Source organism: Meleagris gallopavo, chromosome 3 (genome assembly GCF_000146605.3).
Source record: "Meleagris gallopavo isolate NT-WF06-2002-E0010 breed Aviagen turkey brand Nicholas breeding stock chromosome 3, Turkey_5.1, whole genome shotgun sequence".
In the NCBI taxonomy this organism is placed as follows: domain Eukaryota; kingdom Metazoa; phylum Chordata; class Aves; order Galliformes; family Phasianidae; genus Meleagris; species Meleagris gallopavo.
The window spans coordinates 73,407,169-73,420,094 of NC_015013.2; the positions used below are offsets into that span (position 1 = coordinate 73,407,169).

The 12,926-nt window shown below is 39.7% G+C and overlaps 1 protein-coding gene across 1 annotated transcript in view; it reads right to left on the minus strand.

Moving 5' to 3' along the window:
- Window positions 1-10,273: 10,273 nt before the first annotated feature.
- Window positions 10,274-12,926, minus strand: part of ANKRD46 (ankyrin repeat domain 46) — a 14,701-nt gene continuing 12,048 nt past the window's right edge. The window contains exon 5 of the mRNA XM_003205222.4: window positions 10,274-12,318. Within this exon, the coding sequence (XP_003205270.1) occupies window positions 12,102-12,318 (217 nt within the window). The 3' untranslated portion in view covers window positions 10,274-12,101. The remainder of the gene's footprint in view (window positions 12,319-12,926) is intronic.

Below are 12,926 nucleotides of genomic sequence, written 5' to 3' on the forward strand. Positions count from 1 at the left end.
TTTGTCTCCTAGAAATGATACTGGACCGAAATGCAAAGTGAAATGACTTTTGCAGACTGTTAACACATTGCACAGTGCTCACATAAAGAACAGGGAGTTTCCACCTGGGAAATTCCCTCAAACTCTATGTTTATCCTCATGAAAGACGAGCAAGCAGCCAAGTAAGGGAATGCAAAGTATACAGCTGCTCTAAAAGAAGACAAACCTCTGACTGGAGAGAGAAAGCTTTCTAAAATCCAAATGATTTTTCTTTTTAAGTTTAACAATCAAGAAGCAACAGATAACTTAGATGTCAATGTGGCCAGTGGGGGCTAAGATACAAACACCCAACGAGAGTTGCCCAGGTTGCTCGTATTTGACCTTTCTGCGAGCCAGTGCAATAAAATCTGTGGTAAAGAACATTTTATTAACCACAACACAAAAGAAAACAGAAACAACTAAGCTTTCACAGGACCTTTAAGACTGTCTGACTTACACTTCTGCTAGCTCTGAGAACACTGTTCTAAACACTGTTTAGCCTGGCTGATTCTGTGGCAGGCATGTTTCTCCAGTGGTGCATGAAAAGCCCCACCAAAACCAAGATAAAGTCTCTAGGCAGCTTTTTGCAGAGCAGCTCTGCATTTTGTTCCCACAGCCCAACACCACATACACTGGTGGTACAAACAATCACACTGTTAGCTTTTAGTTGAAAGGAATGTTTTTTCAGTTAGGATAAACTTTTTAGTCAGTCATCTCAAATCATAATTATCAATAATTCTACCACCAAACAATGAGGAATTTCCCAGCTAAAATGAAGCTTCATGAAGTCCTACTTACCATCAGTACCTTCTGTTTCCTTCACTTTTTCTCCTTTGTCTCTGAGTCGTTTCTTGATTGCTTTTACTTTTACTCCTACTTCTTTTTTTAGTTGTTCCTGAAGATTCCTATCCTCTCCCTTTTGGATAGCAGGAGACATGCTGGCTCTGAGAACAAACTACCTGCCTCCCCCATGGTTGTGAGGATGTTTGGTGCAGTGTAATGCACAGGCCCAGGTGCTGGCAAAGGAGCTGAATGAGAACTTTAAGGTATGATCCAGGGTGAGTGCCTGGACTGGCCATCCTGGGAGCCGAACAAGTAAGACTTGGAAATGCTAGAGTAAGGAAAGAAGATCCCTTTTAAAAATCAGTGTTACTCTGTGGAAGTTAGAATAACCATGGGACTGGAAAACTCTGAGAAAAGCAGCTCCACAAGTAGTCCAAGACACGGCTCGAGAGCAGCCCCCTAGCTTCATGCCCACACACATGCAGTATCTCACCAGAATTCTGTGACCGGGTGCTGGATTTAGGACCTGGCCATCAAGTGCTGTCATTAAATGATGTGCTAAGAATGGAGAAATGTCACTGAAGACTTTCCAAAGCTCTGATCCCATAGCTCATACATCCTACTGCTGCCAGACTCGTTTCCAGAATGAAAACTGATTCCTTGTTCAACAGGGAAGTGAGATCTCCTACACCTACCAAAAAGAAAAAAGGGAAATGCGTTGGTCACAATCTCTCCTACTCTGCCTACTTTGAAGCCAAGCCAGAGGCACTGACCTCAAGAATGGGCTTCTTAAAGACTTCAGGAAACTCCAGACACCTGGTTAACCTCTGTATTTTAGTCTTCTTAATTTTCATTATATCTACCTGAAAGCAGGCTTCCTCTGTACTTTGCCACCATTCTGAATCTATATCATCTCTGGACATCACCTGATCTTGCCCTCGGTCACCAAAACCAATGGCATTTCACACACTGGTGCAGGAGTATCCCTCAAGGACAGAAGGTCAGAGCTTTTGTCTGCAATCAATGCCTAAGAGTGCTAAGGAAACAACAATGAGCTTAATAAATGACATATCAAGGAATAAATACTCATATGTCATTAGATTATGCTTAACATACATTTGGTACAATTAATATAATTACTCTGAGTAAATGGTTGCTACTTTACACATATTAATGACAACATCACTCTCAAGAATTATTCGTTATACTGATTTTACTGGTGGGAAAGCACAGGTTAAATAAGTTTTCTAAGGCCACACAGTAAGTGCTTGGATTTATAACTTCCAAATCTGCCTTCCGCTCCATCCAGCAGGCCATGCTGACTCACTGTGGAATGCATATTTCCACCAAACTTTTAAGGGAAAGAGGAATCTAAAGAACAAAAGGTACAGATAAAGAGCTAATTCTAAGAAATAAATGTTTTCTGCCACTCAAAAAACACGACCCATCTTCTGTTTAACTTGTCACACTCATCAGCATGTTGGCCAGAAATAGGAGCACCAGAATAACACAAGGGAGATTGCTCTGACAGCATTTTCAGCAAAACTGCAAGCCAGACAAACAGCCTTATGGCATGAGATTTTCATAACAAAGAAAATAGTTAAAAATGCAGAGAATCCAGAACTGTTCCCTTTCATGCAGTTCCTGGCATCCCCAAGACTGTAAGAAAGCAGCAGTGATGCTGTTATTCCAACTTCTTGAAGACTATTTCTATACTGCTGCTGCATAATACACATGGCTGCTCCTCAGTGATGGACCTATTTGTACATGCTGGAACATCAGAAGTAACAAATTTGTTTTAGGCAGATGAACAGTTTAAATATTAACTTGTCCTGAAGATGAAATATTTTAGGAAACCTAAGAAAATTAAATGGAACAACAGTTTCAAAAACCTTTTAAGTTAGACATTAACCAAGACGAGTGTGAGAGAAAATGCTGATAATGTGACAATACTATAACCAGACAACCTGGCATCTGGCTCTGTAGTAGGAATAAAGACTTCATTTCCATTCTGTAAAGAGTTTCCATCCATAAAATGTCCATTTCCTTTCCTAGGCAAGCAGAAAGGAAATGCCTGACCTGACACAGCTCTCTCAGTAACCAGAATGGATGTGCAGAGGCTGTAGCACACAGAAAAGCTGAAGCTGTGAGCTGCCTGTTCCACGTTCCCTGCTCTGGCTGTGTCTAATTTTCGCTTGCATAACTTAAGCCATGGGATAAATCCCAACCAGGCGTTGCTGGCAGATTCAGATGTAAGTCCTGACAGCAATCTCTTTTGTGCACTGAGAGAGACTGAGATTCAAATGACAAAAATTACCAGCAAGCAAAACCCAGAAAGTAGAGAATAAATAACTGAAAAGCCTTATTTGAACTTGTCTTTGGGTAAAGTAAAGCAGCTGAAAGGACTCCCGATCCAATACCCAAATGAAAAAAATAGACAGGGAAATCACATATTCTGATACTTAATTTAGAACCTGACATTCTAAACTTACTCTGTGTGTCAAGTCAGAACCAGACACTACTTCTGCCACACGTTAGCATTTCAGAATCACAGCCTTCTGAGCCCCAGTACAAATAGACATCTTAAATGATGTTATAAATAACTTTCAAAATAAAAATGTTATCATTTCAGTTCCTTATCACTGTCTGTTTTAGCCAAGAGGAAAAGTTCCAGTTCTTCTATTCTTCTTGTTACAAAACTGGGAATGTTTTGCTCATTTCAAGAGCCCCAGTAAGATGACACTCCGATATCTATGTTTGAAAGAATGAAAATGAAAACATTTTCCGCTGGAACTGTTCTTGTCTGGAGTGCATCCATGTCTGCCTAGCTTTCCTCAGAAACATCTGCAATTTCTAAGGAAGCAGCTAAGCTCTCTCTGTAAATCTTCCCTCTTATTCTTTTTGACTTTCAGCATTCTTCCTTCATACGCCACAAAGTTGTCTCGAACCTCAGATCCTAATTCTTCCTTGCCTACAAAAAATCTCAAGCTAACAGATTGACCAAAAAAACTTACCAAACAAGGGAAGTTACTCTTATAACATTTTTCATGAAGAAAATATGCTCTATTTTGTGCACCAGTGGCTCCCACGTATGGTTTGTGACCACAAGCTGGCCATGCAGAGGTAACAGACCACACAGCATAGACTTCAGCTCCTCTCATCCCTACTGCTTCACCAGGTGTGCATCCTTATCTCCTTGTGTGGGCACTGCTGAAAAGGACAAAATATAACCTATGGTAAAACAGCAACCTGCTCACCAACACTTGCCAGTAACTGGGAACTATATGGGTCTCATTTCTTAACATCTGGTTTGGCCTCAGGAGACTATTTCTATCCGCTATCAACATTTTCTTCCTTGTAATGGAAGAAAAACATCTCCAATGCTGTATGTCCCCTCTGGAAGGCTATTGCAGTGTCCTCTACCTGTCCAGCATAAGCCCACATGCAGCCATAGTCAAGAAAGGGGTGGTAAACTTAACCTTACTAAAAAGTTTAATGGCGTTCTTTGTCAATTGTTGGTACCTACACTCAAGAGAAAGGTGTACTAATATCTTCATATAGATCCTCTCTTAAAATTATTAAATCATGAGCAACTCAGTAAATTTTGGAGCATGTTTTTTAATAGCACAGAACATCTTGATTTTAAAGGAATGTGGATCATCAAGTCCAGCTCCTGGTTCCACACAGGACCACCCAAAATTCAAACCCTGTGTCTGAGAGCACTCTCCAAATGTTTCTTGAACTCTGGCAGCTTGGGGCCATGAGCTCTGCCCTGAGGAAGCTGTTCCAGTGCCTACACACTACTTAGTTTGATTTTGTGAAGGTACCAAGAGAATCAAGTACATCATTAGGGAAAGGAAGTAAACTGCAAACAAGGCTAGCTTCTTGTGTCATTATTACAGAAGAGCGCAGGTTAAAAAGATGGGTACTACTGCTAGCAGTGAACTGGAGCCAATTCACAAGCCACTCTTCAAAATATGATGTGTTCCATCCCATAGAACTTTCAGCACAGACTGGACAAGGCAGATGGAGTGTACAATAGTTCAGATAAGATAGAGAGTGTGCAGTAAGCAGTGGAGATGACAAGATGGAAAGAAGTTACACGGAAGAAATGTGCTTTATAAACAGAATTCTTGGCACATAAGAAATGGGGTGGTCTTGATGAAACAACGGGGAGGAGCAGAATTGAGAAGAATGCAGTGGGTTCCTAACTGCTCTAATGAAACATATTCGTTGCTTGAAAGGAGAACAGAGCTTTCAAAACTTTACACCCCCAAGCTGCAGAGCATACATAAAAGGCCAAGATCAAGAGCTTCCATGAAAATATTCAACCTTTTGGCAGAGTGCCTCCATATGCCGAACACGTGATTCCTAGGGTCCTGAATGCCTGAAAATACAAGGAATAGACACTTTTCCAGCTTCACTGCCAGATCTTCTTTAATCTTCAAGCTGTTTGCTCCATCTGAAAGGCATTCTGGAGGAGCAGGTAAAATCAGCACCAATAGTTCCCTTAACTGTTATTGCATTTCATATAAAAACTGGACAAGGTGACAGAGTCCTTAACTCAACAGATTGTACCACACTAGCAAGTCAATCACTTTGTAAATCTAAAACTCTGTAACTCTATGGCTCTAAAAACCAAAGAGAGCTGACTAACAGTGTGAAACTGATGAATTTGCTTCATGTCAAAACAAAGGAGCTTGGTCAGTGAGAACCATCCCTTTTTGAGGCAGGTAACAGGACCTACATTTCCCAAAACTGGAGATGGAGACCAAGAAAATAGGTCAGTAAGTCAGTGCAATGAATAAAAACAAAGCTGACAGCAGACTAAATAGCAATCTGAGGAGAAATGACAAAAAACAGAATTCCTTAAATTAGACTTACCCCAAACTGATCTCACTGGAGGCCTTGCTTACTGTTCCTAAATCTACTTTTGGCACAGGAATACAGAAGTATAGGCACACACATGCTCATTATCTGAGTACATTTGCAGGCTGTAGTTCTAATAAACATTAGATTAAAAAAAATGTTCCTTGAACTTTGAAACAAAGAATAAAGCTTGGACCTCTACTATAATTAACAATTTTGAAAACAGCCTTCGGTTCAAGCCCCACGTTAGCCACTGGTGTTCATCAACCGACACAGGGTTTGAAACCAGTACCATAAATGGGAAAACCACCAGTTCTGTACAAACACGTCTGGCAGGGTTGAGCAGTCCTCAAACAAGTTGACAAAGTCTTTAGTAAGATATTCCTTTAGTAAGATACTCCTTTGTCCTCTATGCCCACTTCAGAAACTGTCCTTGCCAGCTTAAATCTATGAATGTCTATGTACTTCATAGAATCACAGAATCATAGAATGGCCTGGGTTGAAAAGGACCACAATGATCATCCGGTTTCAACCCCCTGCTATGTGCAGGGTCACCAACCACCAGACCAGGCTGCCCAGAGCCACATCCAGTCTGGCCTTGAATGCCTCCAGGGATGGGGCATCCACTTCATTTTCTGACTGGAAATATGTCTACAAAACCAAGCCAGTCCAGGCATTCAACCCGCAAAGAGACAATGGCAACAAGGGGGAGAGCACACAGCACTTCACAAATCCTAAGAGAAATCAGCTATCTCTACTAATTGGTTTCGTTTCAATGCGCACACTTTGTTAAGCCAGTACAACCTCCAAACATCACTGCCCTCACGCCACTGTAAGGCTGCATCATCTTTTCTACTAGGAAACCTACCTGCCAGAGGATGTAATGTCAACTGTGTCAACGGTTTACGGGCTGGTTTGGTCCGGTTCCGTGACTAGAAGGGTGGAGGGATCTGCGCCCCTAGAAAAGGAAAATAGGGGATCCCAAAATAATTGAAAACAGCGGCAACAATCTGAGGTGAAACAAACTAATTTACTAAATATAGTATCAGCAGAATATAAGGAGAGAGAGAGAGAGTGTGTGTCTGAAAGGTGGATCGGCCTCCCACAACGCTGAGATGAGAAGTGCAGTCCAGTTGAGCCGATGAAGAAGCGCAGGCGAAGAAGAGAACATCAGGTGACCTTGCCGGCAGTTCTATCTCCTCGCTGACCGCAAAGCCCCCTGGGGAAATGTAGCTCTTCTTCTCCTCCGGACAGGCACCCGGAACTTGAGCATCAGCAGTCAAACCCCCGGTGCATTACATGATGTTATGATGTGGAATACTGATAACCAAAAATCATAAAACCATGACAAACTGAAAAAAATCCTTATACTGGGGAAGTGGCTTAATGAGGAATTCATATTCTACTGTTCAGAATAGATTGTGATTTTCTTCTTGCTTTGCATTACAAGAATGTTATCTATTCTTTTTTATTTTTTTTGAAAAAGAAAGTAGATATTTTTGCATATATTTGATCCTTATCTCATTCCTGCCTTCTGATATTTAGGTAAATATAATTTCATACAGCAGAAATATTTCACGTTTTGCAAAGAGATTCTGTTAACATCGGGTAAAACTACCTCTAATAACCTAAGCGCAAAAAGACTCTTCTGTAAGAGGAACCAGTAGGGCTTGCACATGAGCAGCTGTTAATGCAGGCACACATTCAAAATGCTGCTGTCTGAAATAGCAGCGTTACGGACACTGAAAGTCAAGAAGGGCCAGCTCAGGTTGCACCCCTATGAAACAGCGCAATTGCAAGTGGGTGAAATCCTTCTCCCTGCTCAGAGGTCGCTACTGCTCGCTACTCACACTTCTTATAGACGCTGGGATTGGCCTCTGAGCAGTGATTCATAAAGGCATTGCACTGCTCTGCTTCCCTGCTGCTGCCTTGGCTCACTGCATTCATTTCCCTCCTATTTTCTGCAAACCATGCCACCAACAAATTCTGTTCCACGTATCTCCTCGCTATTTCTTATCCAGAAGCTTAAAATCTCAAACAGAGAGAATATGTCACTGCAAGTCACAGTAGTGACTTCTTTCTTCATACATTGACTTCAACAGAAATTCTCATTTATTGCTTTTCAGTTACAGCAGTTTCCAATAGATTTCCTATTACTTGTCAGTAATGAGAACTAGCAATTTTGCCTCGCCACAGTCATTGGGAAATAGTGGTTGTTTAATGACTTACAAACAACAAATACCAACGGCAGAGAGACTTCTTCATGGTTCTGCAGGCAAACTGCTTCAGCTGCAACATCAGAGCACAAGCTGTGCCTTGCTAAGAGCACAGACTATGCCAATCTCAGTCAATCTGAGATTTCCAGTTTTCATCTCAGATTCCTGTGGCAGCATGACCCTGGGAACACTTCACTCCCCTGTAACAAATAGTGAACAACTACCAACTACTTGCATTTATTTCCTAATACTGTGTATTTCAAAAGTGTCCGTCCCTTGAAGTACTTGTAAGAGCACTATGAAAGATGCCAGACAACACTAATTCAGCTGAAATACTTAGATATGTTTAAGACAACACATGCATCCTACCACCTGCAAGTGCATACGCAGAATTATCTCTACTGTCTCCAGAAATGAATTTTATATTAATAGAGATTTGAGATTTATGATTCACGAGTATTTCAGCACTTACCATGTTTACAGAGAACTGTAAGTTAGGAAACTCTGCAATGACGTCTGCATTCTTCTAGAAAGCCCCAGCATCAGAGATGAGAAATGTAGTAACAACTGACAACAAGTTCTGTTATGCTGTGGATCGCTTATGAAACGTCACAGAGCATATCCCAAGTGGTCAATCAATCAGGATTAATGTCAAAAAGGAAGAACACAAAATGATGGAAAAGCATTCTGACATAATTCTCAGATCATTTAAGACTGATTTGAATCACCAATTCAAATATGAATCAGGTGACAGTTTAGCTTCAGAAACAGGAACAACTTCAGAAACAACTGCAGAAACAAATTAACTCATGTCACCTGACAAAGTCAACTTCAGGTAGCATAAGGCAATTCCACCTGAAGAAATCTAATCACAGCCTTGAAGATGTTTGACTGTACTTAATTTCAAGGTTAATGTTAAAACATGTTAATTTTAAATACATGCCAGACTTGTAAGTTTTGAATACAAGGAACAATATCACCTCCTTATTTTTATTTTTATTTTTTTAAGTTTGAAGGAGTTTTCACTTGCAATCTCTACGTTAAAGTTACATTGTAGAATTTCTGAACAAATTACTTAATTTGCATTTCTCTAACATCGTATGACTAAAGTAATTTTGGTTAGAAAAGCAGCTATCTAGCTAACTAGGCCACCAGATGAGTTTGTTATTTTTTACTTCTCCAAAAGATGAAAACCAGCCGGAGTGATTAGTTGACCCATGCAAAAAATCAGTCTCCAGATCAATCGCAGTGCCTAGGTCTTCTGTATCAATACTCTCACATGAAACCATGTTCTTTTTTTCCCAGGAGTTTTTTGTGATGATACACTTCACAGTGCCAGACTATGTCTAGTAATGAAATACGTGTTATATTGCAGTAACCAAAAACGAGACCCGCCCAAGATAGTCACACAACAGATCATCCCCTTCTACAAAGCAAAGTATCAATATGAGTGCCAATCAAAGCCCTGAGGATAAAAATGACACAATGGTAGGTGAGGGGTGAGGTAAGACATGATCTTGCCATGGAATAAATGTAAGCATAGGGACAGAGCTCAGTAGAGTAGCCTGTATATCTCTGTTTTACACTCCAGTCTGCTTTATCTCGTTCACCAAACCATCTTACGGCACTGGAAAAAAACCACCTCCTCACTCCATGATTGTTTTCTCTCTCACTTCCTTCTTTTCTGGCATAACAAGCTCAAGACAAGAACTTGCCTTGGATCTGGGAAGTGCCCATATAATAATAAATAATAAAACGTATTGATCTACAGACAGCCTAAACAGATTAATGTCATTATGCTGCAATAGTGAAATACACTATGACAAGAGCTTCAAGAGGAAGTGGGCTAAAGTCGTCTTTCTGTTCCTCCAAGAAAGAGGGACTGTATTCCTTGAAACCCAGTGTTTAGAAAGCAAATTCATTCTTTAGAATCAGTCTTTGAACAGGAAGCGGTTGACGTTATAATAAAAGGTACAGCTGTCCTTTTTTAATAACAGAAGTGCACACAGAGCAAACTTCTCTTTCAGTCAGATGTCTGTCATGTCGATATTTCAGACAGTAGCAGTCACTACAAACTCGCTTTTCTTGGTTGCATTTTGTACCCCTCATAGGTAGTCTTAAATCTTGAAGGGCCTTTACATGGCCCTACGATACCTGAAATCTTAGATAAGAAAAAGCACAATGTAAAAACAACACTGAAAATAAAGCAGGCAAACCTAAACAATCTGTGTTTTAAAACCTCATTTAAGCCAACAGCATGGCTTCCATTTCTTAGGAGCAGAGTCTCCCAGCTTCTGAAATGCTTACTATGAATGCAAAACAAAAAACCCTCAGTAAAACAGGGTCACACCATTACCACTGTGCTAATGCAATAATAAGCCAAAACATACTTACAACGTATATTTATTTGTGGCATTCATCCATACTGAGAATACAATTACAAATTATGCAGGAAATATATATTGAACGATAGTATTATTTAAGATAAACTGTACCATTAACAGAAATGTAGTAATCCAGAAAAGTAACTGCGATTTAGATATGATTTTACATTTCTCTGTTCATTAACAGACGTACTGTAATTGAAATATTCAAAGAGAATGCTGTTTTGTTGTTGGTGCTTTCCTTTTGTTTTAAGAGGTTTTCCTTTTTGTGATTTTGCAACTGCTAGGAAAGCACTGTTTCATTAACCTCAGCTTAAGAAATGAGATCAAGATGCAATTTAGAACGGGCCCCATCTTAGTGAAGCCCACGTCACACAGCAAAACAAAGACAATAACCCTCTTTGCTCAAACCCATGAACAAGAAGGGAGACCGTACACGGTAGCAGAACAGAGGGATGTAAGTACTTCTAGCAATACTTACTGCAATTTATAATCTTATAAATGTTTGATGTCATTTAGCAACAATTCTGGAGTGGTAAAGTAAAAAAAAAAAACCATTAGGTTTAGAGAATTCAATTTTTTGCAAGTTTTGAATGCAGCTAAGTGAGTTGCATATTTAATCAGCTTGGAAGGAGAAAATCTGCTTTCTTTGAAAACCTTCAACTACAGTGTGGCATCATCCTGGCCTTCAGAAACGAGCATGTAATTGATTCATATCTTTGGGTTATTTACAAACAAAGGATTTCACAGCTTATGTACAGAATGGGATAGGATTTCATTTCATACCATATTCCTAAATATTAATTTTTAAATTATTTTTATTCCACATGCTAAGAAAATACTTCATAAGCCTGCAAGTGCAGTCTGAAAAGAACTGAAAAAGAAAGAAGTTCTAGGAAGGAATTCTAGTCAATCAAGTCCTTTCTACAGCCATGAAAATGACACAATTGTATGGAACCATGAGGTCCTTGAGTAGGAAAAGAAGTTATCCTTCATGACATGTTTCACAGACACGATGGCCTTACAGAACTGGTGGTATGTACAAAGCAGAACACCTACATCACTTTCAATCCATCCTTACAAAGAAAGGTTTGCTTAGTAACATTTCAGCACAAAGGCAAATTCTTCAACCCAGAGACCGGACAATTTTACTTCTAAAGCACTACAGAGGCTTTGTTCTACAAAATTCACTTCAACAGATATTAACATAAAATTCATCTGGGGAAGAAACACCATATTAACCTAATAAATAAAGGAGTGATCTATACAGTGAAGACATAGTAAGATTGGAATTGTTTCTAGTCTTTTTATAAACTAGCAGATGAGAAACTGGGGAGGCACTAAAAGAACTACGAACACAGAGCTCAGTACTGGCTATATATTAGAATGTATTATTATGTTATTCAGATTTGTGGACAACTTTTTAAAAACTTTTTTTTTCTTTCAACTGAAACATACAATGTTATGCAACAACAGATTTACCTCTCCTCTTATTGAATATCAAATTTGGTTGTGTACCAGGTTACACAATTCATACTCAAGAATGCTATATTCATTATAAAAGACCTTTTCTAATCACAACATTTTATCAGCAGAGAGGATTATCTCCACATCATGCTTCCAAGTCGAGATGACAGAGGTAGCTTTGGAATGCTTTACTATTTAGTGTTTTACTTGAAATGAATTAATCTCTCTTTCAGAGGGGTTAACAGTAGGTAAAAAAAGCAAACAGTATGTACAGCTGCCACTGTCTGCAGTGAAGGAAAAATTCCAAGAAGCTCAAAATAAGATTACAACATGGAAAAGCACAGCACACTTCTTTCCACTTGCTTCAGTGCACCAGCTCAGGCTGATTTTCTACAAAAGGAAGCACCCCACTAACATAGTACGCTATCCCAAGAGACAGAAGAGCAATGACAATGATCAGGAGCAGCACTCTCCAGAAGCCCAGGTCTTCCACAAACTCTTGCCACGTCGTGCGGAAACTGGAAAGAACTCCTTCCCCTTGCTGTAGGTTTGGATTAAGGAGAGAATGGCTTTCCATTGCACTACAAAGGATTAAAGTTAAAAATAAATCAGAGGAAAAGAACACACCTTTAAGTAAGACAGTAATCCTACTCAGAGCAACCAAAACGTTCTAAATTAAAAACTAAAGCCACCTGCAGATTTATAGCATTGCCTCTGCTAAATCAAGACAAAGCAGATCAGGAAAAGACTCCTCACTCTAAACTTAGGGTAAGGGAAAGGATGTTTTTCTAGCCAGGGTAAAGAGAGCAGTACTTCTATCTGCTGAGTTGGCAGGCTTGCCACCTAAGAAGCCTTCGAAAGTCAATGCCTGTAATTCCCACTAAGCATGGCTTTGTGAATTTAATAGAGAAAACCTCAAGGGGCACAGCTCTTGCTAACAGAACAAGAAATTACGATTTAAAAGTATGTTCTGCCAAATGAAATGGCGACTTTAACCAAGATCATTTAGATTCCAAACTATGAGGTGATCTTTATTACTCTCTGCGTTTCTTCGTGAGAGGCCTCTCTTCTAGCTTAAAAACACCACAGAAAATAATACATTTGGAAAAAATAAACCAACCCAAAACTTTCTGATCTTCAAGACAAGTTAGTACTGCTGTGTTTTCTGCCACACGATTCTCAGCATTCA